This window comes from Dendropsophus ebraccatus, chromosome 6 (genome assembly GCF_027789765.1).
Source record: "Dendropsophus ebraccatus isolate aDenEbr1 chromosome 6, aDenEbr1.pat, whole genome shotgun sequence".
Taxonomy (NCBI): domain Eukaryota; kingdom Metazoa; phylum Chordata; class Amphibia; order Anura; family Hylidae; genus Dendropsophus; species Dendropsophus ebraccatus.
Genome location: NC_091459.1, coordinates 133,810,865 through 133,837,951, shown reverse-complemented (window position 1 = coordinate 133,837,951; position 27,087 = coordinate 133,810,865). Strand labels below are relative to the sequence as shown.

Here is a 27,087-nt window from a genome sequence, read left to right as displayed (position 1 = left end):
GGGGCTTGAGCCTCCCCTGACATCAGAAGAGGATGTGTTGACTTGGAAGAGAAGGAGTCGCTAGAAAAAATACACATTAAAAATAAAAGGACTAAACAAGTTTCTGTACAATTTTGAATAACCCTATATTATCTATCTTGGGGTGGGTCCATTTTCCAATACTAGATTATACCTTTAAATAACATGAAGTCCCTATGATATAACCCCCACCTAATACAGTGGTAAATTGGTTTAAGACGAACTTGGATTGAGAGCATTTTTGCTCAGTTTTTCAAAATTGACTTGGTTTAAGAGCTCCCTGTACTGGGTGGGAGGGGGAGTGGGGGAGGGGCATGGTCTGCATAGCGGGGTCTACAGCCCTGTACTCTGACCCAGGAAGTCTCCCCACCTTCCAAATCATAGCAGATCCACTTCAGGCTGGGGCTTACATCAGGGGACAGGACCGTGGAGGTAATCTCTCCATAGCTGTAACCCCTCTCTCCCCGGACAGAGAGTGCTGCTATACTGTGCTCACCCTATACCCTGCTCATTCCTTCATGCTCCCTGCAGTCTCTCTCAGCCCTTGTGTTTCCCATCCTCTCCATTACTGTACAGTAACTTATATGACATATTCACCTCTTTCTAAATGTTTTTTTTTTTTTAATTAGATTTACATGTTATTCAGAATAAAAAATAAATATTTTTTGAGTGTGGAACCAATTGTCTGCATTTCTATGATTTCTTATAGGATAATTTGCTTTTGGTTTAAGAGTGATTTGGATTACAAGCACAGTCCCGGAACAAATTATACTCTTATTTCAAGGTACCAGTGTATATAGTTAAGGCTGTGCATTATGTATAATTTTTCTGCGCAGATCACTCTGATCCGGTAGGTGGAGCCTTTTTACTCATCTGCAGCAGTGCACGGCCGCTGACCAATCAGCATCCATCTTCGGTGGGCCTACCGACATCACTTCCTGCATTCGTTTTTTTTTTGCTGTTAGTTATGGAGCCTGAACTGCCGTTTCCCAGTAAGCGAGACACCTAGTGGGCCAATGTATAGCATTTATTTCATACGGAAACGAGCAAAAAAACAAAACAAAACTAAATTTAGTTAAATATATAGTATATCACCACCCCTGCTGATTTGAAGTTATTTATTGGCAACGACAGCGCCCTTTTAAACATGATTTAATATCATACCTGTGATCTGTGTAAAAACATTATATAAATATGGTGATTCCATAATTATTACCAGGGACTCCACATGTTTATATATAACCCAGAGGGGATGGAAGACAATTACAGGACGCCCCCAGCTGCTTATAGGCAGAACACAGGCAGCATGTAAACATACAGAGAGGACGTTGTGTAATGTTTATTGAGGAGATTCGGACGTTCAATTACATTCTTGTATTTAACCTCGGAATAACATTTACATTTTCCAGCTGAAATATGTACACAGGGAATTTTTACTTTTTTTTTTTTTTTTTTTGCAGTCTCTTCTCACTGTGCGGAGATGTAGCGGTAAAGGAATTATAGCAGCTTCAGACACTGAGTGTTAAAGCTGTCACCTTCCTTGACAGCTACCGCCTCCAGCAGAGCTTGCTTCTTCTGCATACTGCGGGAGGATTCCAGCTCATACATAGTTGTCAAATTGAAGAGAACGCTCTCGTGGAGATAGTGTTTGGGGTCCTGCTGCACCAATCCTTCCAGATGCCGGAGGGAATCCTTTAATTTGCCCAAATAAAGCAGGCAGACTGCCGCATTGTTATTCGCCTGGGGAAAAAAAAAAAAAAAACAAGAGTTTGGGAATGAGACGTAACAATAAAACAAAGATCGATATCCTCATCAATGATGCCGACTGCAGCTCACAGCTAGCATGTCCTTACTGGATTTATTCCTAGCACAGGATGATTTTTTTTCTGCACCATGGTTTATTAGAACAAGAAAATTCATAAGAATTAACTAATGAACAATAGGGAGGTGATGAAAAAGATCTGAATCCTTCTTTAGGTAATTAAAAACGAAACTAGCTGAAATATTTTGGGGCTGCAATACCGCTCACGGCCTGTATTAGTGGTGGCGCTATAGACCATGCTGATATATTCTGTAAAATTAAATAACCAGACTTTGCAGGGCTCTTTTGTATTTGTATAATTTCATGGTGTATTTAACTGCAACCATGCTTACTCTTCTGGAACACCCAAGAGTCTTGCAAAAATAGAAGACGGCCTCTCGGGCTCTGGGTAGAGCAGGCAGGTCTCCAGTATTGTAGAGGAGTCTGTGGTGTATAGACAGGAGGAATGGGTTTCCAGTTCTACTGTATCATAAGACTTCCAATGGTATGCGTTCGTCCTTAGATAAACTGATATTACACCATGAGGAAGATGATTAACTGTTCAAAACACGTCGGCATTTTTAATAGTGAAAGATTAAAGGTAAAGTTGTATCATAGTGTGCAGCTGGTGATCTATTACTTCTTTCTATGCACTTTGGATTACATTGGGACCAGCTAACATCCCTTGTCTTCCGCTACTTATAAAATGGTCTGATATTCTAACATATCAACATGGCGGTGAGCCGACTGTACTTCACTTCTTACATGTTACTTGTAGGGAGTCACCCATTACAGCCAGGACCGCCATCCACGATTTATGTTACTGCCCAAGGGCTCTATACAGCTGCCTTGGCAGGAATGACCCATTTAGGAGAGACTACTTCTGTATGAGAGATTATGTAGCTGGAGTATAGAAAAAAAGGGTTGAATGGATTTTATATGAAGACTAGAGATGAGTGAACCGGGTTCGAGTCGATCCGAACCCGAACGTTCGGTATTTGATTAGTGGTGGCTGTTGAACTTGGATAAAGCTCTAAGGTTGTCTGGAAAACATGGATATAGTCATTGCCTTAGGGCTTTATCCAACTTCAGCAGCCCCTGCTAATCAAATGCCGAAAGTTCGGGTTCGGATGGACTTGAGCATGCTTTAGGTTCGCTCATCTCTAATAAAGACATATGGAAGGGCGGCAGGAACCGTAATCTGCTGTGTAACTATTCCCTGCAGTGAGTGTTATTGGAGCGGTGATTATTACTCACTATGTGGAACACTCTGACGCCCGTATTTTAAGGTGATCATGTACCCAAAATAGCCGCCAAGCATTCTTTATTTCTTATAAGGGAAATATGTTGCAGCCCGATACTTCTGGTGGTGGCTTAGCTCTCTTAAAGTGAATATACCATCAGGCCCAGGCTGAAGCATTGGAGGCGGGTCGACCCACCTCCAGTGGGAGGAAACCCCCGCCCCTCTATGACGTGGCTCCATTACAATCAATGGAGGGGTTCCTCCCCTACTGGGGGTGGGTCGGCCCGCCTCCCATGCTTCAGCACGGGCTTGATGGTACATTTACTTTAAAGGCAATGTGTCAGCTTTAGATCATGCTTAGAACCCAAATCTGAAAGAGGCGGTGTAAGGGTACTATTACAAAAAGCGATTATCGGCCATATTTGGCCAATTACCGGCCGTTCTGGCTGATGATCATTTCGTGTGATAGGTCATGTTCATATTCTAAATCAACGATGAGCTGACATGCATGATGACGGCTGATCATTGATTTGAAGCATGACCTAAAATGCTGATAAAAATAGTGATGGTCTGTTGGCCATCGCTTCATGTAATAGGAGCATCGGCAACAGACGGCCGCTCTCTCCCATGGGCCACCTGGACTATCTAAGGAAGTCCCCCTCCCCGTCAGTGCATGTAGTAGCACCGACAGCAAGTGGGGAACTGGGATCAAACAAGCACGGACCTGACAGCATGCACCCCTCCCTGCATTGATTAATGAGCTTAAAGCCAAGCTCTATGCTTCAGTCAGTGGGGGAGGGAGGAGGTGTGCATCCTGTGGCTCAGGACCGCCTCTTTGACACTTGAGCATGAAGCTTTAAGAACAAAAAGATTGGCATGGCGAAATCTAATATATTCTACACGTGCAGTTGGCAGCGAGTCAGACACCACCGTAGACTATCCATAGCCAATCCAATCACAGTACCAGCGTAAAGACAACTGGCACCACCCCGTAGGCTAATAAGTCAAATATTTACTAAACCAGACTGTGCTGTAGGGAAGGATACAGGATACTATATCACATACAGTGAGGAAAATAAGTATTTGATACACTGACGATTCTATAAGTTTCCCCATCCATAAAGAAGAGAGGTGTTATATTTATTGTTGGTACACTTCACTTGTAAGACACAGAATCTATTAAAAAAAAAATCCCATTGTATGATTTATAAATAATTATTTTGCATTTTATGACATGAAACAAAGATTTGATAAAATAGAAAAACATTTGATCCAGAAACCAAAATGTTGAGACCAAAAAAGTTCTATTTTGGTCTCATCTGACCACATGACCTTCTCCCATGCTTCCTCTGCATCATCCAGATGGTCACTGGCAAACTTTAAACAGGCCTGGACATGTGCTGGGGTGAGCAGGGGGACCTTGTGTGCCTTGCAGGATTTTAATTTATGACAAAGTAGTGTGTTACTAACAGTAATTATTGAGACTGAGGTCCTAACTTTCTTCAGGTCATTGACCAGGTCCTCCTGTGTAGTTGTGGGCTGATTCCTGACCTTTTTTAGAATCATCCTTACCCCATGAAGCAAGATCTTGCATGAATCCCAACTTCGAAAAATTGCATCAACAGCTGTTTTCTCCCCAAGCTGCTTGCCTCTTGTCCTGTAGCCCATCCCAGCCTTGTGCAGGTATACAATTTTGTCCCTGGTGTCTTTAGACAGCTGTTTGGTTTTCGCCATGGTGGTGAGGTTGGAGTGTGATTGATTGTGTGTGGGGACAGATGTTTTCTTTTTTATACAGTTAACAGGTACCATTAATACAGGTAATGAGTGCAGAGTAGAGGCTTCTTAAATAGAAAAAAACAAAACACTATCTGTGAGAGATGAAATTTTCGCAACCTGGAAGGGGATCAAATACTTATTTCATGCACTAAAATGCAAATTAATTATTTAAAAGTCATACAATGTAATTTTCTGGAATATTTTTGTATACATTCTGGTCTCTCCAAGTTGAAGTGTATCTACAATAAAAATTATGGACCTCTCCATTCTTTGTAGGTGGGAAAAATTGCAGCGTATCAAATACTTATTTTCCCCACTGTATATTTAACCAATGCTACAACTACCTATGGCTTAGAAATAACACTCAACTTACCACAGTATTTGTGGGGTCCAACTTTAGAACCTCAGTGAAGAACTTGTGAGCTTCTGAAAAGTTATTCTGGCCAAGATGAAGAAAAGCTCTAGAAAGAGTAACATAGAGAGTTTGGTCATTGTGTATAAAGATTTTATTACCAACCCCCAAGGTTTGAGCTCCAGGTAGATATAGGCCTGACAATCATAGGCTAATGCATTACACTCCACCCTTAATGGGGCTTAGAAAGAAAATATGGCCACTTTCTTCCAGAAACAGCAACAGTCGTGTCCTTAGTTTGGGTGTGGGGGGTTTACAGCTCAGTTCCATTGAGGTGAATTGTAATACCACACACAACCTGAGGATAGGGGTGGTCCGGTTTTTGCAAGAAAATATCTGTGTTTATGCTGGATAACCCCTTTAACATTACCAGCTAATGGTCCAAACCTTAAAACGTTGAGGCCGTACCGATACTTGGCTCAGATAACAATGACACTGTACAAAAAGAACAATAACCATTTAGCCCCCCCCCCCCTCCCCAGTTAACGTTGTAGTTTACAATCCAAAAACTTGAATGAAATGAACATGAATATAACTATAGTCCCCCGTACGTACTTGTTCATCAGAACCATTATCCTATTGTGCGCTTCGTCTTTATTTGCTAGATTCTGGATGACTTTCTCCACATCCTGATAATACTTCTCAGCCGTTTTTATGTCTCCAATCTGAAAATAAAAGTATAAATGTAAGCATATAGAATTGTTTAGAGAACCATATGAGGGTATAACAAGGAGAGATGTGGGAAAAAGAGAGAGAGAGTGTCTTCTCCTCTGGAGGACCCAGCACGGCCATGCATTACAAAGAACAAACATAACTTTCTATGGGAACTCTGTAATGCATCATTTTCCCCAGTGGTGGCGCTGCAGGACAATTAACCTCTTAAGGACGGAGCCAATTTTCGTTTTTTCCTTCTTGTGTTTAAAAGGCCATAGCACTTGCATTTTTTTTCACCTACAGACCCACATGAGCCCTTATTTTTGCGTCACTAATTGTACTTTGCAATGGCAGACTTAATTTTTGCATAAAATATGCTGCAAAACCAGAAAAAAAGTTACATGCGCCGTGAAATTGAAAAAAAAAAACAAAAAAACAAAAAACCAACGCATTTCTTTTTCTTTGGTGTTTTTTCATTTATGGAAAAACTGACTTTTTTTTTTTTAATTCTCAATTTTATTAAGATTTTAAAATTTTATGTGCACACACACTCAGAAAGGAAAACGGTACATCCATAAAAGTACACAACTTGGTATACACAACCCCCAACGGGAGGTAACCTTTAAAGAGTATGAAAAAGTAAGAAAGTGGGCTACCACTCGGACCATGACCGAGAAGTAGTTTCTAAACGGGATAAAGAAGCCGGGGGAAGAGAGAGGGGGAGCAAGAACGGGGAAAGCAGAGGGGAGGGGGAGAAAAAAAAGAGGGGGGAGAGAAACGGAAAAAGGGGGGGGGGGGCGCACCTCACTGAGCCAAAAGCATCCTGTACTCGGCCGTCTCAACTGACATGTTATATATATACCTCAAGTCAGTACGATTAAAACGATATGCAACTTGCATAACCTTTATATTATTTGGTGGCTTTTAAAAAAAATAAAACCTTCCTTAAAAATGTGAGGTGTCATTTTTTGCGCCACGATGTGTTCTTTCTATTGGTACCTCGATTGCGTATATGTGACTTTTTGATTGCGTTTTATTACAATGTTTCTGGATTTGATGCGACCAAAAATGCACAAATTTTTGCACTTTGCCGGGTCTTGGTTGTGATTATGCACGCGGCGATACCAAACATGTTTATTTATTTATTTTTATTTATAAAATGGGAAAAGGGGGTGATTCAGACTTTTATTAGGGGAGGGTTTTTTTTTTTTTAATGAAGCCTTTTTTTACCACTTACACATTAATTAGAAGTCCCTGGGGTTAGGGTTATTCCCCCCCCTGGGGTTAGGGTTATTCCCCCCCCTGGGGTTAGGGTTATTCCCCCCCTGGGGTTAGGGTTATTCCCCCCCTGGGGGACTTCTAATACAACTACACTGATCTATCATAGATCTCTCATAGGGTTTGAGGGGGGGGGGGGGGATCCGCCACTAGACACTAGGGATGGGCTGCAAATAACACTGTTAATTGCAGCTGTCATGTTTGACGGCTGCATCTAACGGTGTTAATTAGCGGGTGCGGCGATCGGCCCACAGTTAATCGTGAGTCCGACGCTCCATTCATTCTCTATGAGCGTCGGACTCATCCCAGGAGCGCCGGCGCCGAAATCTCCGTCACCGGACCGGATCAAGAAGCGGGACCCAGCGCGATCAGGTAAGTATAGGGGGCTCTAGCGGGGGGTCGGGAGCTGGTCACCCCAGCACGGGGGGTGACAGGTTCCCTTTAAGGTCTTAAATACACATGGTTCCTCTGACAGTAGGCCTTAGGTGTCAAGAAGAAGAGGATCTGACTAGCACTATTGTCAGGAGATTCCATAGAAAATGGTAAAATCTGTCAAATATTAAAGGGGTTATCCAGACACAGAAAAACACAGCTGCTTTCTTCCAGAAACAGCACCACTCCTGTCCTCAGTTTGGGTGTGGGTTTTACAGCATAGTTCCATTGAAGTGAATGGAGCTGAACTGTAATACCACACACAACCTGAAAACAGGGGTAGCGCTCTTTTTGCAAAAAAATAGCTGTGTTTTTTCTAATTCTGTATAATCCCTTTAAATGTCAGCAGTTTCAGTCTCATTTGGTGGAGCAGCTGTGTAGGAATAATCTAGTCAGGTTTTAGCCCAAAACTTTAGTATTTCGAATAAATTGTTTCAATTAGTGTAAAAACACAAAGATAACATTTAAAGCGACTTCTTGTCCATTGTGAGAAGAAAAGGAATGAAAAATAAACACAGGGATGAATTAATTGTATTGTACAGAAAGGCAAACAAGCGGCTTCATCAGAGCTCCCCGTCATCCGCAGCGGCACATGGATCACAGCCACAGTGCCAATACTCACCATACTTCCTAATCCGATCCTAATACCTCTCACCATATAATAGCCAGGTGGGGCCGGGTGCATGTCTGTGATACTGTGCCAGTGGCCTATAATGGGGTCTGCTGGGTTCACGTGTGGTCTCTGTTGTTTTGATAAGCAAAATAGCGCTAATCTTCCTATAATATATGAGGGGATATGCGGCAGAGGCTCCAAATGGAACTGCCAATGTGAACAGAGCCTTACTTGTTACTTATAATTTATTATTTATTTTAATTTTTTTGCAGAAATCAATAGTCCAGGCGGTTTTAAGAAACTTTGTAATTTGGTTTATTAGGCAAATATGCATTCAAAAAGACTTTCCCCAGCCCCCCCCTCTCTCTCATTCACTGCTCATTGTCAGAAAATCTCGACTCTTTTACATCAGTCGAGCCCTGTGTAACCTATGGAGAGGGGAGGGGGGGGGGAGGAGTTGCCAGCAGAGAGCAGAGAACAAAGGATTACACAGCAGGATCTGTGTGAAAGACGGTATTCAGAGGTCAGAGCTGACTTCAGAGTAAAAAGCCTGGTGATGTAGCTGTAAATGAACTCTTTGTTGTCCTGTTTTGGTGCCTCATCTCACTCCACCCCTCCCCTCTCCACAAGAGAACAATGAAGACAGGGGGGAGAGCTTCAAACTGCATTTTTCATGATAAAAATGCATTTTTTTGGCCAAACAACCCAATTACAAAGTTTCTTAAAATCGCCTGTACTATTGTTTTCTGCAAAAAAATTAAATAAAATAAAAACAGTGACACTTTAAAAGATACATTTCCTTTAGGAATAACAGAGGGACGACACAATGCAGAGACCTAAAGTGTGAAAAGATGCTGCAGAACGGTCACCTAGGAATAGGTTTATATGATGTTCAGTCACGTCCGCACACAGTCCCCTATTTCTCAGCCCATTTCAGGCACTTACACAGAGAGTCTTGGTTTTACCTTCTCCATTAGATGTAATTTAGCTTCTCTTTAATCTATCGGCGCGCCGGCTGTATGATTGGGAGCTGGCTCCGCTTTCACATGGCCAGGGGCCACAGATGGGAGAAGAATGGACTGATTTAAGGAGTCTTTATTTGCTAGCAAGCCAAATGAGATAAGAAATCAGTACACCCATTTCCACGTTCAATCATTTTCCTCTGAATTGGAGAGCAGCGGGAGGGTTAGCGCAGAACATCCAGGATTAATGAGCCAATAAGTAGTGCACAAAGTTCTCGTCTCCTTAGTTCTTAGTGAAAGCTGTGAGCTCAGGGCTGGGAAACAGGGCTGATAATGAAATGCAGAGAAATGTCGATAGACGGCTGACTATAGCCAGGGCCCACATTATTAGGTGTACTCCGGGCTTACGTGTAGGTGCACGGGGTAACATAGCATGATGCATCCTCTCCCCGAGATGAATAGTTCCGCTCCACCATCCTGGGTGTAAATCCCAACAGATGCAAATTAACAGGTTTATGGCTGCACAGCTATCTGCATAGATAATGATATTGTGTCTTTGGGCCCTATTCCACCGGACGATTATCGTTCAGATTATCGTTAAATCGTTCGAATCTAAACGATTATCGTTCAGTTGAAATGCAGTTAACTATTAACGACCGAACGAGAAATCGTTGATGACTTTATAAGACCTGGACCTATTTTTATTGTTGCTCGTTCGCAAATCGTTCGCATTGAATAAGGGTGGTATTACACGGAACGATTATCGTTCAAAAAATCGTTAAATCGTTCGGATTTGAACGATAATCATTTCGTGTAATAGCAGGCAACGATTAAACGACCAACAAGAAATCGTTGATCGTTTAATAGGATCCAGACCTATTTTTATCGTTTGATCGTTCGCTCATCGTTCGGTGGAATAAGAATTCACAGCTGAAACGTACGCAATATCGACGTCTAAACGACCGTAAGAACGATCATAAATAACGATCATCGTTTCGTGTACTTGGGCGAACGATTTCGGGTCGTTTGCTTTAGCGGTCGTTTAAGATCGTTTATCGTTAGTCATCGGAAAATTGCTTGGTGTAATAGCACCCTAAGACGTCGTTCGGTCGTTCGCAATAGATACGAACGCAATAGCGAATAAATAGCGAAGAAAAACTATCGCAATTACGATCATAAGTAACGATTATCGGTCAATGGAAATGAGTGAACGTTTTCAGGTCTTTCGCAATAGATTATGCACACGATAATCGTCCGGTGAAATCGTGCCCTTTGTAATATCCAGACAGGACGACATGTGGCTAAAGGCCCTATTACAGGAAACTATTATTGGCCAAATCAACGATGTACAAACAATTTCTCGATCGTTGCCTGCAATTACACAGAACCATTATCGTTTAAATTTGAACGATATAAAGTTTGGGGTTTTTTTTTGCACAATAATTGTCGTGTGTAATAGGGCCCTAAGACTAACGACTATGATAGCAGTGCTGCCGCCGCTCCGTGGTGTAGCGGTATCTTCGATGGGCTGCCTGGACGATCTAACAACCACCTGGGAAGCCGAATCTCTCCTGCTACGTCTTTGAATGGAAATGACATGTTAATTCTTTGAGCGGAGGTGCGCGAGCCCTACCATTCAAAAACATAGCAGGAGAGATTCGGCATAGAGTCCGCAGATGGAAGTTCTCGTTGGAATGTCTGCGCCAAATCCGTAGTAAGAATGGGCCCTAAAGGGCTTGTTTGCCAATTAGTTTTTTTTTTTTTTTTTTCAAATCAACTGGTTCCAGAAAGTGCTGGAGTTTTGTAATTTACTTCTAAAAAAAAAATCTTCCAGTACTTTCCAGCTGCTGTATGTCCTGCAGAAAGTTGTGTATTCTCTCCAGTCTGACACAGTGCTCTCTGCTGCCCCCTCTGTCCATGTCAGGAACTGTCCAGAGAAGAAGAGGTTTTCTATGGGGATTTGCTACTACTCTGGACAGTTCCTGACATGGACAGAGGTGGCAGCAGAGAGCACTGTGTCAGACTGGAAAGAATACACCACTTCCTGCAGGACAAACAGCAGCTGATAAGTACAGGAAGACAAGATTTTTTTTAAAACAAGTAAATTACAAATCTCTGGCACTTTTTAGCAGCAGTTGATCTGAAAGGTTGTTTTTTTTTGTGAACCTGTCATCTCTCGGGCTATAAGCTGTTCCCAATACCTGGCAGCTGCTATGTGTTTCAATGCTGTGCCTATAAGTTTCCAGTAACGCCGCACTTCAACAAAAATCACCTTTTACTGGCGGTCCTGGTGCTCGGTATGGAGTCATTAAGAATAAGTGACAGCAGCATCTAGTGGCACCACCTGCATCCCTCTTCCACCTCCTACTTGACAGACACCACAAGTGCCAGACACTTAATACAAGCCTGAGCGGGCAGTAGGAGCGCACGGGCAGCATAAGCTGCTGCAGCTCCACTTCCACACTTACTTACCAATTAAAGGGGTACTCCAGTGGGGGAAAAAAAAAAAATCATTCAAATGAACTGGTGTCAGAAAGTGGAACAAATTTGTAATTTACTATTTATTAAAAAAATAAATAAATAAAATTATATATATATATATATATATATATATATATATATATATATATATATATATATATACACATATATATACACATACACTCACCGGCCACTTTATTAGGTACACCATGCTAGTAACGGGTTGGACCCCCTTTTGCCTTCAGAACTGCCTTAATTCTTCGTGGCATAGATACAACAAGGTGCTGGAAGCTTCCTCAGAGATTTGGTCCATATTTACATGGTGGCATCACTCAGTTGCCGCAGATTTGTCGGCTGCACATCCATGATGCCAATCTCCCGTTCCACCACATCCCAAAGATGCTCTATTGGATTGAGATCTGGTGACTGTGGAGGCCATTGGAGTACAGTGACCTCATTGTCATGTTCAAGAAACCAGTCTGAGATGATTCTAGCTTTATGACATGGCGCATTATCCTGCTGAAAGTAGCCATCAGATGTTGGGTACATTGTGATCATAAAGGGATGGACATGGTCAGCAACAATACTCAGGTAGGCTGTGGCGTTGCAACGATGCTCAATTGGTACCAAGGGGCCCAAAGAGTGCCAAGAAAATATTCCCCACACCATGACACCACCACCACCAGCCTGAACCGTTGATACAAGGCAGGATGGATCCATGCTTTCATGTTGTTGACGCCAAATTCTGACCCTACCATCCGAATGTCGCAGCAGAAATCGAGACTCATCAGACCAGGCAACGTTTTTCCAATCTTCTACTGTCCAATTTCGATGAGCTTGTGCAAATTGTAGCCTCAGTTTCCTGTTCTTAGCTGAAAGGAGTGGCACCCGGTGTGGTCTTCTGCTGCTGTAGCCCATCTGCCTCAAAGTTGGCCGTACTGTGCGTTCAGAGATGCTCTTCTGCCTACCTTGGTTGTAACGGTTGGCTATTTGAGTCACTGTTGCCTTTCTATCAGCTGGAACCAGTCTGCCCATTCTCCTCTGACCTCTGGCATCAACAAGGCATTTCCGCCCACAGAACTGCCGCTCACTGGATGTTTTTTCTTTTTCGGACCATTCTCTGTAAACCCTAGAGATGGTTGTGCGTGAAAATCCCAGTAGATCAGCAGTTTCTGAAATACTCAGACCAGCCCTTCTGGCACCAACAACCATGCCACGTTCAAAGGCACTCAAATCACCTTTTTTCCCCATACTGATGCTCGGTTTGAACTGCAGGAGATTGTCTTGACCATGTCTACATGCCTAAATGCACTGAGTTGCTGCCATGTGATTGGCTGATTAGAAATTAAATGGTAAAGTGCAGTTGGACAGGTGTACCTAATAAAGTGGCCGGTGAGTGTATATATATATATATATATATATATATATATATATATATATATATATATATATATATATATATCTATCTATATATCAGGTCTTCCAGTACTCCAGTACTTCCTTTTTTTTTTAATTACTAAGTGTGTCCCTTTAAAACACTGAACACAGCAACTACCATGAACCAGGGTGAGCCCATCAGGGAGCCAAAAGTTTCTCTTAAAAAAAAAAGTTTCTATGGCGCCATCCCACAGAATATACAATTTACAGAAACAAAAACAAAACAACAGAAGTGATGATATCTATCTGAGAAAATAAAACATTGCTAAGCTGTATCGATCCCATCAGGTGTGGAGTGATAGCGCTGACTGGGTGACAGGCCGGTGACATATTGCCGTCCTTCCCTGTCAGGATGAGAGATGGGCCTATTACACTGCAGGAGTTGTCAGCGGAGAAATCTCCCAATCTTGTCAGGCTGAGGCTGACCACATGCACAGATATCATATAACATCCCTTATCTGGGATCCGACAACCGCAAGCTATTCCTCTTATACGCTCCGGATTTCACGCTCTACACATGGCTTTCACCATTATTAGGCTTGTTTGTGGTTTTAATAATCTTATTACTAACACTAAACTATCTCTAAGGTTCCCAGATTCTGCAACGTTACCTGAAGCTTTAGCCTCGAAATACAGAAATATACGGAAAAAGTTACTAAGGCCTGAGCTGCTGAAAGGAGACGGTGGGAGTGTGGGACCATCCCAAAATGTCACCCTAAAGGGGCCTGAAATGACAAATGTCTTACCAAAACTTCCATCTGGATTAATGCCAGGTAGTTTTCTCAAGCAAAAAAAAAAAAAAATAAAGATAAGCTGTCACCATGGGGTATTGGGAGCCCGAGCTTGCCCTTCTGAAAATCTTGTCAATTAAAGTGGTTAAAGGGGCTTTCTGGTCCTTTTGAGAAAATTACTACATGGAAAGACAGGAGAAGAGTAAGGGCCCTATTACGTGGGACGATTATCATGCGAAAAATCGTTATATCGTTCAAATTTAAACGGAAACTGTTCTGTGTAATTGCAGACAACGAATGAAAAATGGTTCGTATGTCATTGATTTAGATCCAAACCTAAAATTATCGTTAATCGTTCGCTGTAATTCCACATTCGTTCTCTCAAGTTCCGCATTTGTTCACTAATCGTTCAGTGTAATTGCACATTGTCCATTGTTTTGCTGGGATCAGATGGAGTAAACGATCATAGTAACGATCGCAATACTGATCGTAATAACGATCTTAACTAATGACCATCACTGTGTAGTATGGTGAACAATTTCAGGTTAACGATAAACAATCTTGTTTGCGGTCGTTAATCGTTAAAAATCGTTCCGTGTAATAGAACCCTAACTTTAGCTTGCTCCTGTTCTGTCCCACTCATCAAAGTCTCCAGTCTCCAAAGTCCTTATCACCTACTGCTTCCTCTTATCACCACAGACAGAACAGGAATTCTCAGTTTCACCCCTAGTGGTGAGAATGAAAACTGCAAGATATAGGGCCCTATTACATGGGACGATTATCGTGCGAAAAATCGTTATATTGTTCGAATTTAAATAATAATCGTTCTGTGTAATTGCAGGCAACGATCGAAAAACCGTTCGTATGTCGAATCGTTTGTAAATTCCCTATTTGTTCACTAATCGGTCAGTGTAATTGCACATTGTTCATTGTTTTGCTGGGATCAGAAGGAATAAACAATCATAGTAACGATCGCAACTAACGACCATCGTTCTGTGTAATATAGTGAACGACTTCCGGTTAACGATAAACAATCTTGTTTGCAATCGCTAATCCTTAGTCGTTAATCATTAAAAATAGCCCAGTGTAATAGGACCCTTGTGCTAGTGTCGTTTATAAAAAAATTTGCTGCGTCATAGAGTCAAAATGTTTGATCGGTCCGGGTCTGAGTGTTCAGACTCGTACCGATCAGGAGAACGAGTCGGGAGAGGTCACATTGCAGCACAGTCCACTCTCGCGCTGTGTAAGAGAGAAAAAAAAAAAGTCGGGTCCATAGACTTACAATATGAGTCCGACTCTTTTTTTCTTTCTAACACACACAGGAGTAGACTGCACAGCAACGCGTCCTCTCCCACCCCTTCTCCTGATCGGTACAGGTTTGAACACTCAGACCCGGACCGATCAAAACTTTTGACATGTCTCTATGACCTTTCAAAACGACAAGTACACTTTAAGAAAAAAAAAAAAAAATCTTAAAGGGAAAGTACCTATCCTAAAGAGAAAGAAGTATGTAACCTGCTGATAAGTCCCTTCGGTGCTCGAGGTGCTGAGGAGAGTAAGTTTCTTATCTTCCTCCTCCGCGCAGTTTTGGTGATATAAGGAGTTTAATGCTAATAAGCAGCGCCCCTCCTAACGAACATCAGCAGAGTGGACTGGGAGGGGGCGGATTGGTGCACTGGGGGCAGTAGTCCCACACCTCGAGGATTAAAACAACTTCTTGGCATACCGATTAAGCTCCTTATATCACTAAAACGGCGCAGAGGATGAAGGTAAGATGCTTACTATCCTCAGTGCTATAGGGTGATATCAGCAGCTTAGATGCTTCTAACCTGCTGATCGTTTCCCTTTAAAAAAAATATGCTTAAACATAAAAACTTGATGTGAACAATAGGTCATTTTCTGGTGACACATTCCCTTTAAGGTTAATGACAACCCCGCTAGACCCATTTATAGCCCCTTGAAGCTGGGTAACGTTGGAAATGCTGGCCTCAGTGTAGGAGTCGATCATCCTGCACGATGAGACGATGGAGTGGCACCATCAGAGGTGGCAGCACAATGCTATAACATGGAGCAGGACGATGTTATAATAGGAGCCTCCAACTCTGTTATTATCACCTAGTGATCCATGTAAGATGACAGGACCTGATGTGAGCAGACGCTCCCTTACAGCCAGGACATCAGCAGGCTATACAGGCTGCTGCGGTTTCTCCATGTAAATTGTGAGTTCTGCAGTTTCTGCCTCCAGAAATTCCACTCAGTGGTAAAAATATTGAGAAATCTGTAGATAAATAGGGCCAAAGCCAGAGCTCATCCCGGCCAACATAAACGCGCGCGCTGGCCTCGGACCGAGACGGTGGCCTCGTATGGCCCAGTGCAGCCAAGAAGGTCACAGTCAGCTGAAGGCCTATTGCATTCACACAGTAATACATGATATTTTGGACACCTGTCATGACTGATATGCCAACCTGTGCAAGAAACTAGAGCAGCTCTGACAAGGGGATTATAGCTCGGATCCCTAAGCCCTGGGCTTACGCTCTCCTGTGTGACGATAGCGCAGAGTCTCCTCATTTCCCACTAGGAGCCGTCTCTCTCTCCTCTTCTCACTACCTGCAAACACTCCGGCCTCATCACATTGTAAGACACGTTTACCATCATTGCCTAATAACGGCCAATCCGCAGGTGGACACCAGAACAAATGAGGTCCCCTGTGGACCCCCCACCCCCTCCTGATGTATTATTTAATGACCACGTACATTACTTGTCTGCAATTACCTGAAGAAAAATCCTGCCGATGCCGCTCAGCAACTGCGGCTCCTGCTCCGGATAATACCCGACGACGGTGTGATAGGCGTCTACCGCGAGAACGTAGTCCTGGAAGAGCAGACAAAGCGTTAGTGCATCACCTACAACACATAGTCATCACTCAATACACCCAGAAACCCACTGTATGAGACATGGCCATACTACGTAAGGCTTCACCAAAACAGGAATTGCCGGCAGTGAAAAATCTAAAATTTTTTTGGTTTTTTCACTTTTAAATGGAAATTTCATTGGTAGAGTTTTTTTTTTTTTTTTTGCATATTTACTCAGGTCTGGCTGTAGTTTTGCCTGCTCTACATAAGGATGATATAAAGTGACTATTGAAATCAATGGGATTTGGAAACATGTTTTTTTTTTCCCCCTGCTCGTGTGAACATACCCTTACAGGATGATCAGAACGACTAAATATAGTATGTTCTACTTGATATACTTTCTTGTTTTGCTTTAGAATGTTAGGTCTTGTTGTTCCTGTTATTCCCCCAGGAAATGTATGAATAAATTGACAAGTGGATATAACCGTAGTGACAGACCCTACTGACAATGAGAATAAGGGGGAAAAAAAAGAAAAGAAAAACAAACACCCAGTTAATTTGTTCACACATTTCATGGTGGGAATAACAGAGTATCGGGACAATGCAGCGTTTTAAGAAAAAATGCTCTAGTATTATTTATGCTGAATAAGGAACCAGAGATGTCAGAGAGCCGACAGGTCCTGCTCCTTCTAATACAGACAGTAGGCACGCTGCACTATACCTCCTGCCATAATGGAAAATACCGCCATGGACCTGTACATCAATGAGGTCTGTCAGGGCTCCTGTGCCTCCAGCCAGGAATAATGCACCGCCATGATTTTATTCAGTAATAATGCTCTGATAGAGTAATAATGTCCCTTGCTATGCCCCCATAGGGTAATAATGCCCCCATAGGGTAATAATGCCCCCATAAAGTAATATTGACCCCTACTGTGCCCCCATATAGTAATAAGGCCCCTTGTGTTCTCATAGAGTAACAATGCCTCTTGCTGTGCCCTATATAGTAACAATGCCCCCTGCTGTGCCCCATATAGTAACAATGTCCCCTGCTTTGCTTCCATAGAGTAATAATGCCCCCTGTGCCCCCATATAGTAACAATACCCCCCTACTGTGACACAATATAGTAATAATGCTCAGTGTGCCCCATAGAGTAATAGTGCCCCCATATAGTAATAAAGACCCTTGTGCTTCCATAAAGTAGTAATGACCCTTGTGTTCCCATAGAATAATGCCCCGTGCTCCCATATAGTAATAATGCCCCCGTGCACCCATATAGTTGTAATGACCCTTGTGCTCCCATAGAGTAACAATGTCCCCTGTGCCGTAATATAGTAATGCCTCCAGTGCTCCCATAGAGTAATAATCCCACCTGTGCCGCTATATAGTAATAATGCCCCCTCTGCTCCCATATAGTAATAATGCCCCTTGTGCTCCCATAGAGTAATAATCCCCCGTGCCGCTATATAGTAATAATGTCCCCTGTGCCGCTATATAGCAATAATGTCTCCAGTGCTTCTATATAGTAATAATGCCCCCTGTGCCCCCATATAGTAATAATGCCCCCTGTGCCCCTATATAGTTGTAATGACCCTTGTGCTCCCATAGAGTAATAATGTCCCCTGTGCCGCTATATAGTAATAATGCCTCCAGTGCTCCCATAGAGTAATAATGCCTCCATTGCTTCTATATAGTAATAACGATTCATGTGCCCCTATATAGTAATAATGCCCCCTGTGCTCCCATATAGTTTTAATGACCCTTGTGCTCCCATAGAGTAATGATGACCCTTGTGCTCCCATAGAGTAATGATGACCCTTGTGCTCCCATATAGTTTTAATGACCTTTGTGCTCTCATAGAGTAATGATGACCCTTGTGTTCCCATAGAGTAATGATGACCCTTGTGTTCCCATAGAGTAATAATGACCATTGTGCTCCCATATAGTTTTAATGACCCTTGTGCTCCCATAGAGTAATGATGACCCTTGTGTTCCCATAGATTAATAATGCCCCCTGTGCTCCCATAGATTAATAATGCCCCGTGCTCCCATATAGTAATAATGCCCCCCCTGTACCCCCATATAGTAATAATGCCCCTTGTACCCCTATATAGTAATAATGCCCCCTCTGCTCCCATATAGTAATAATGCCCCTTGTGCTCCCATAGAGTAATAATCCCCCCTGTGCCGCTATAAAGTAATAATGTCCCCTGTGCCGCTATATAGTAATAATGCCTCCAGTGCTCCCATAGAGTAATAATGCCTTCAGTGCTTCTATATAGTAATAATGCCCTCTGTGCCCCCATATAGTTGTAATGACCCTTGTGATCCCATAGAGTAATAATGTCCCCTGTGTCGCTATATGGTAATAATGCCTCCAGTGCTCTCATAGAGCAATAATGCCTCCAGTGCTCCCATAGTTATAATGCTTCATGTGCCCCTGAATAGTAATAATGCCCCCTGTGCTCCCATATAGTTTTAATGACCCTTGTGCTCCCATAGAGTAATGATGACCCTTGTGCTCCCATGACCCTTGTGCTCCCATATAGTAATAATGACCCTTGTGCTCCCATATAGTAATAATGTCCTCTGTGCCGCTATATAGTAATAATGCCTCCAGTGCTTCTATATAGTAATAATGCTTCATGTGCCCCCATATAGTAATAATACCACAATAATCCTGACAAACTCGACTATAGACTGTCACAAAGAGAAAGAGATCTGCTGATTTGGTCTGCAATGGCCAAAAGATAAAGGCTGCTGAAGCATCATGGGGAGGGAGACAGACAAGAGCCCCCCAACTGATCCTGACAATAATTCACACTCTGTATCCCGGCCCACCAGGAACATATAACCCGCTGCCTTATATCATCTAATGGATGCCTTCTATCTGGATGTGTTATGTTCTGTCAGTCACTGGTGTCTTTCTACATTGAAAATTGTTATTTATTTTAATTAGAGAAATCCACTCTTTATTCTGGATAATTTGCCACATTTACCACCTAATGTTAATGTATTAGGACCCTCGGAGACAGGAGGCATTGTGTGATTACTGAGGATGTAGACGTGAGCGATGTGTCCTTCCTATAACCCATTAGACACCCACCACTCTACCATGTGATACAGAGACTCTATAAGGATAATGGCCCCATCATCCGAGCACTATACAACCAATTATCAACCTTCTCACATGTGCATACAGCCGGCGGAATGACAAATCTACTATACTCTACCCAAGTCTTGGCATCATTTTAATAAATGTTTTCCCTTATGGCATTATTATCCAAATTGCTGTATATAGACAGACACAGCGCTCTTCTTCACATCTCTATCACTGCTACCTACAGCTCCATACAGCAAATATACCCTGCAGGGGTCACTTATAGCTATAACGTCCCGCTCCTTATTACACTGAGCTCCAGCAAGAGGGCATAGGTGCCCCTTACATCAGACCCTCCTCTATCCTTATACCAAGAACTGTATTAAAAAGGTTCTTCAGTCAACTATTTGTCAAGGGTCTATTCGTATGTATATACAGAACTTTATAACTTTCATACATGCTTTGTGTAACTATTCCTCACAATTTCCAAGATCTCTGCTTCCTTTGGTGATTGGAGTGCTAAAACCTAATACAGTGACCCTTTGGTGGACGACACCTGCTCTACACAGGCCATCTGCAGACACCATTCAGTGATACTGCCTCCTGTGCCTCCACCCAGTTATAATGCCCTCTGTGTCTCCACTCAGTGATACTGCCCCCTGTGCCCCTACCCAGTGATACTGCCCTGTGTCTCCACTCAGTGATTCTGCCCCTTGTGTCTCCACTCAGTGATACTGCCCCCTGTACCCCTACCCAGTGATACTGCCCTGTGTCTCCACTCAGTGATAATGCCCCCATGTGTCTCCACTCTCAGTGATACTGCCCCCTGTGCCTCCACTCAGTAATAATGCCCCCTGTACCTCCACCCAGTGATACTGCCCCCTGTGCCTCCACACAGTAATAATGCCCCCTCATCCCCCATATAGTGATAATGCCTACATACAGTAATAATGTCCCCATCCTATAGCAACAGCTTTGGGCACTATGGCAGCTACTTACAGAAGCAGGGACAAACTGGGATTTGGATGAATCAGATTTTTTTTTTACTTTTTTGGAGGGGTGGGGGTGGGCTTTAGATTAAAATCTCTTTAGAATTAAGAGATTTGCTAATGTCTAGTTGCAGGTAATACTGTGGACTGTCGCGGTCACTTAAACAGTTAAAACAGTAGATACTCATACGTAAAGTCACCATGTAGCCCTAGCCTTACTCCTAGCTCTATATAGTCAATGCTAAAGTACAAATAAAACTTTTAATTTTTTAGTTTCAGAAAAAGAAACCTGCACAGCTGCAAGCTACCTAATGGCCTCTAGATGGCAGCAAACCGCACAAGTTCAGCAGTCCTGCTAATTCCCTATATGCTCAGACAACAAAAGCGTCCTCATAGATCTGCAATTGTCAGGAAATACTTTCAACTAAACACACCTTGACTATCACAACATACCAGGTCTGAACGGGGGGAAAAAAAATAAAAACATGCAAAAAACAAGACCCAGATGGAGATTAGCCGGACCAATTATTTCTCAATTATAAATGACAGGACTTCACCATAAAAAAAACCATATGGTCATAAGATGGCAATGTGACTCTTTGGGCGGAAGAACAATTCTAGTGAAAATTAACTGCTGTCCGTGTCATATTAAAGGGGACATGTCAGAAAGTCTACTCCCCGCTAAGTTATTTGCTTTGTATTAAGAGGCAATATGTACACAAAGCAGAAAGGGATGGGGATCCTCTATGGAGAGAGCAAATGGGATGAACTCACTGGCCTATAGAGGTGGCTGCTATGAATTGCTATCTATATCTATCTATCTATCTATCTATCTATATATGATATATAGGTGTATATGTGAAATTATTAGTATCATAATTTTATTTTTATTTCTGTAATAAAGTTATATAATTTTTTTCTTTACATTGTTAGGATGACAGCAGTAAGGGGTAACATTGCCTCTCTGCTGCCACCAGTGGCTGTATCAGGAACTGCAGGGCTGCTCAAGCCCTGATCCTGGCACAGTTGTCTGTTTTACCGTATCTTAGCATGGGAAAGCTGTCTGTATGAGGAGAGTTACAGCTGTGGCACAGTGTAGGGATATATGGTGATAGATAGTTATTGCTACTCACTCTACTACTGAAACAGACAGCTTCCCCCGAAGCCTAACATCTATTCCAATGCTAATAGACGGCACTGTTAAAAAATAAAACTATATTATATATATACACATACACACACACATATACACACATACTGTACTCTGCTCATCCACAGAAGGTTTATTGTGCATTCTGTCTTTAGACCTCAATGTGGTGGAAGTCAGAATCTATACTAAATCCACAGAGTTACAGAATGCCCTCCCACATTGTTTCCCCCATATACTAGACACTGTACATTACTATATATGCAGTGTCATCTGTTTCATCCCAGCTCTGCTACATCCACACATTCCATTACTGGATCTGGGTCATGTGACCTGTGATCAGCCACCATCCTAAATTCCAGCTTAAAACCTGCCTTCACTCCCTTTTAGATCTGCTAGCAATCTGATGATGCATCTGCACAGCATCACATGAGCATATAGAACTATTTCTGCCTGTTTGGGGGGCAGTGTAATCCTAATCTTTTTATATCTCTAAATAAGCTAAAAGACAGAGTATACAGTCAGGGAGGCAGAATGGTTGATCATATGGGAAACTCTGGCTAAGATGGTGACCCCCATTGAGAGCACAGAAACACATGTATTCACCAGGTGGGTCACCATTAGATCACATGATGCAGCGGAAGAAAAGCATTCCAGGAATTTTAAGATAGAAAGTAACATCATCATGTAGTGCTTCTTAAAAGGACTTTGCTACAGAAACACAGTGGACTCGCTTCAAAATCTGCAAATATGATACAGGGTAGTCAGAACAGTATTCCATAAACGAGCACTATCTATTGGCCGTTTTTTGGATCGTATAATGGCAGGTCCTATTTATTTGCGGTATGGATTGCGGCCCTAAGGGATCTGTGACAAAAAAACAAAACAAAACCGGTTGTATGCATGAGTCCATAGAAATCGATGGGACCTATAGTGTTTTCAGACCTACTGTGTGAATACAGCCTAAAGCCATGTTCATACGCTGTAAGAGATCGGCTGTTCCGTGACCAGATGATCTTTAGCGTCGCAGAGTTCTGATGCGGGCCCATCCCTGTGCACCCGCATCAGAACTCCCCACTGCACACTATATAGCGTGCGGCCGGAGCCGCTCGCTCCATATTGTGCACGGGCAGGTTCTCTGCGGCCGCTATTCAATGTCTGTTTTCTACAGTGCAGATTGGGATCCCGGCAGGAACGTACACTATGTGTATACAATCCGGCCGGGATTCCATAGACAGAAATGTAACATATATTTCCGTAATAATCACGGCCATTGTTGCAATCGGCAACAACGGCCGTAGTTTTACGAAAATATAGGTAGTGTGAACATAGCCTAATACTGTTGCAAACAGTGGTTTTACAATGCTGAACTTACTTTTCTATACGGTTCTATGGTTATCCATGGAGTGTTGTGATATAAAGCCCATAACACGGGTGCTAAATGTCACCCTATATAACGGATTGAATGTAGTATATAAACAGGTTATTACAGCTCATCCTGTGTTGTTAAATGAATATGAAGTCTGCGAATAAATGGGCTCAGATTCCGGCCTTCCATAAATACGGCTTTCTGTACTAATAAGACTAAGGGTCACCGTCTTCTGGAAGGTTCTTCCTTCACAGGCAGCATAATCCTGACCACAGGGGAGAGCATACTGCAGGCACCAGAACTATATTCAGAAGCATTGCCCCCGTCCATAGTGGGTTTCCTATCTCTAGCCCGCGTCCCTGGCCGCCTGACTCTACGATACCACAGACTGAGGAGGGAAAACCATTCTAGTCCTCCCATAACCACCGACACACAGGACTTCTGCTCTGTGCACACTTAGGGAACCACAGACTGAAAACCGGTTTCCTGTACATGAGTGGTAGGATGGATATTCCTTACAGGCGGACACCATATATATTAGGGGAAAACAACTGGCTGTTCCATTAAATACCCCAAACTACATATTTCTGCCAATACTTTCATTTAGCAACTTTGCCTCAGCTAGACCTCTGCTTTTAGAGCAGAGTGGTGGTCGGTAACCTGGACAGCGAGCTGTTAACAATGGCAGGAAATATAAGCATATCAGGAGGAGGAGGCAAGTTTGCTCAATGAATGTATAAGTAGAAATATTTAATTTTAAGAGTCCTACAAGTACTGTATAACTACTATATTGAGATGGGAATACTTCTTTGGGCTATGTTCACACAATGTATAAACAGCAGTCGTTATTTCGCACTCAAAATAACAGCAGTTGGTTTAAATGAAAATTGCATTGAACATTATGGACAACGGCCGCAAATAATTGACATGTACATTATTTCGATGGCCGTTGTTCAATACTGTGTAAAACAGTGGACGTTGTTTGCATTGACTTCACTGCATTGTGAAAAGAACGGCGTTGTGTAAATTGAAAACAACGGCTATTTTCATAAAAAGCACCTTGTGTGAACATAGCCTTAAAGGGATTTTTTTTTCAGACAAAATAGACTCCTGAGCTACACACTAAATGGAGACAAACTGCTTCCGGCCTTGTTCACCATGTAGTGTGGGCACCGAGCAGCTGATTGGCAGACGTGTCAGAGTGTCAGCTCCCGCCAACCAGTGACTAGTGGGCTATCCTGAGGAAAACCTTTGTAACTGGAAGGCGTGTGGCCTAGAGGTGGTCCTGCCAGGACCCTTTTTTGGCAACGCCCAAGGAGGGCGTGGGTGAAAACAATTACATCCACTCACCTGCCGCCTGTGCTCCACTGTTCCACGTCGCAGGCTATTTAGCGGCTACAGCAGTGTCCCATCTCTGCCACTAAATGGCTCAGGGGGCCTGGCGTGTCACATCTCAACACCCAGAAATGTCCGAACACCAGGAATGAGCAAGGGAGGTAAATGGATGTAACAGTTTTCATCCGCCCCCTCCCCGGGCATTACCAAAAAAAGTGTCCTGGATAGAATACCCCTTTAATGTCAATGGGAGTTACCCAAATGGCATAACTCAGCTGCAACAGGTTGAATTCAGTTTCTGCGCTTCCTCTGTCCACCACCTACAGACCGTAGTAGGCCGGGAAGTCATAAAATTAAAATGTGAGGAGTGTCAAGGAGGTGGTGATGAGCAGCGCCTGCACGCCTCCCCAACCCACACACTTCCTGCCTTGACTAATTAATGAGCTGAGCACTGTATATCAATCAGTCAATACCGGGAAAGAGGGGAAGGAGGCATGCATGCTGCAGCTTGGTATCACCTCCTTGACACTTCAAATCTGAGCATTAGGGCCAGTTCACACAGAGTAAAATTGGGTAATCCTACTTGCTGTCTGTTTCAATGGGACGGGTCACGCGCCTCCGCTTCTGCCATTCTCTGCTCAAAGAATTGACATGGAGTGGAGAGGCGTGGAAGCGGTGGGGCACGAGCCGTTATATTGAGACAGATGGTAGGCGGAATTCCACCGACTTTACTCTGTGTGAGCTGGCCCTTACACAGAGCTGACCAACTCCCTTTAAGCCCTCTCTGCAGCCAGCCCCTCTGCTCTGCACTGATGAGAACCTAAAGCTGCTATCTACAAATGGGTAACTCTTCCTTCTGGGAGAGATTTTAGCTTGGCTAAAAATAAAAAATAAAAACAACAACTGTATTTTAAGGCTCTTTAGGGGCCAAATATAGACTTGTAGGGTTATTACCTCCAATAGGTGATAGCAAAGCTCTTCCTTCTGGAGGAGGGCTACCACTTGGATGGGTAGCACCACAGTTATACAAATCCTATTATAATTGTGCTCTGAATAAAAGGAGCATATAAAGATAAATGCACTATATAAAAGGTAGCCGAGTGCTGCACTGCAAGCCTAGGCTGCAATAATATACCCAAAAGAGCCAGACAATTCATATACCAGGTAAACAATAAGCAGCAATATTATACAATAGACATTAAAAAAAAAAAGGAAATCATAAAGAATACTGCATGTAAAGGGCTCCGGTTGTGTATATTCCAAATAGGAGCTGCCAGGCGGCATCGGCTTGGCATTCTTCTCCTGTATATACGGTAACTCTGCAGTTTGCTGCCGCCCACGTACCTTCATCATTAGCAGACAGTTTGCCATGGAGTACATCACCCGGCCCAGACGTGACCTCCACAGCTGAACAGAGGCTGCAAAATAAGATCAGCTCGTGAATGTGCACAAATAAATTAGAGGTTCTTTCTAGCCATCAATCATTGGTCCTATGAATTCTGATTTAAAAGATCCCCCTTGTTAACACTGCTGGGTTTCAGGCTAGAATTTTTAATACTCTGTAGGCTGCGAGTCAAGACAAAAGAGAGAGAGGAGAGAAAAAAATATATAATATATAATAATAATGTTCTTTTTTTTTTTCCATCAGTTTTTTCACTAAGGGACTGGCTCGAATAGTTCACGGATTAGGAAGTCGGCATAAATGATGCAGCCGTGCAAAACAATCAGCGACCTTCCCGGCTTCCTGGCTGAAAATGCTAATTATAATGACAAAAAAAAAAAAAGATTCAGTGTCGTAAAGGAGCATTAACATGCATACGAGGAAGCGTGCTCCAGATGATATTAGGAGCAGAACAGGAGACGGGGATGCTGGTGGCATTTGTGAATTATTGTAATGCCGCTGCAGACAGAGATGGGGGCGTCTGAGCCATATAGTTGTCAGCTTTTGGCAGCGTGAAACCCAAGAGAAACCGCTGAGCTCAACTACATCCCCCTATTGTTCTGTAGCTGGCAGCCTACATAGAGCTAAGCATCTGCCAATGTTACAAGATCAAAGAGGCTCACTAATCTTCCCGGTGCTGATGGGACCAGCAACGAACTGGTGCACGAGATTACAGCACATCCTTCAGCCCAGTGATCTGCGCATACCCTCACCCCTCACTGCAGGAGCTCTCTGCAAGGACTGCAAGCTCTTGGGGCAAGGCAGATTCCTGTGTGCCATCATGTATCGCTGAGCATCTCTGCCATCTTTCACAAACACTGCTACTCTGTCAGATCAGAATTTAGGCATCTCTCTCTAACATATACACACACACACACATATATATATATTTTTTACAGTGTATGTAAAATATAGCAAAGGTGCTTAGTGATACAAGCAATGGGGAGCAGGAATATATATGCATGTACACAAAAAAAAAATCTGTCACATACATACACACACATATATATATATATAT

At 42.9% G+C, this 27,087-nt stretch overlaps 1 protein-coding gene across 1 annotated transcript in view; it reads right to left on the bottom strand.

Moving 5' to 3' along the window:
- Positions 1–1,024: 1,024 nt before the first annotated feature.
- Positions 1,025–27,087, bottom strand: part of TRAPPC12 (trafficking protein particle complex subunit 12) — a 103,013-nt gene continuing 76,950 nt past the window's right edge. The window contains exons 8-12 of the mRNA XM_069974066.1: positions 25,973–26,046; positions 16,611–16,709; positions 5,806–5,915; positions 5,212–5,299; positions 1,025–1,758 (exon numbers count right to left, since the gene is read on the bottom strand). Coding sequence (XP_069830167.1) covers positions 1,516–1,758; positions 5,212–5,299; positions 5,806–5,915; positions 16,611–16,709; positions 25,973–26,046 — 614 coding nt within the window. The 3' untranslated portion in view covers positions 1,025–1,515. The remainder of the gene's footprint in view (positions 1,759–5,211; positions 5,300–5,805; positions 5,916–16,610; positions 16,710–25,972; positions 26,047–27,087) is intronic.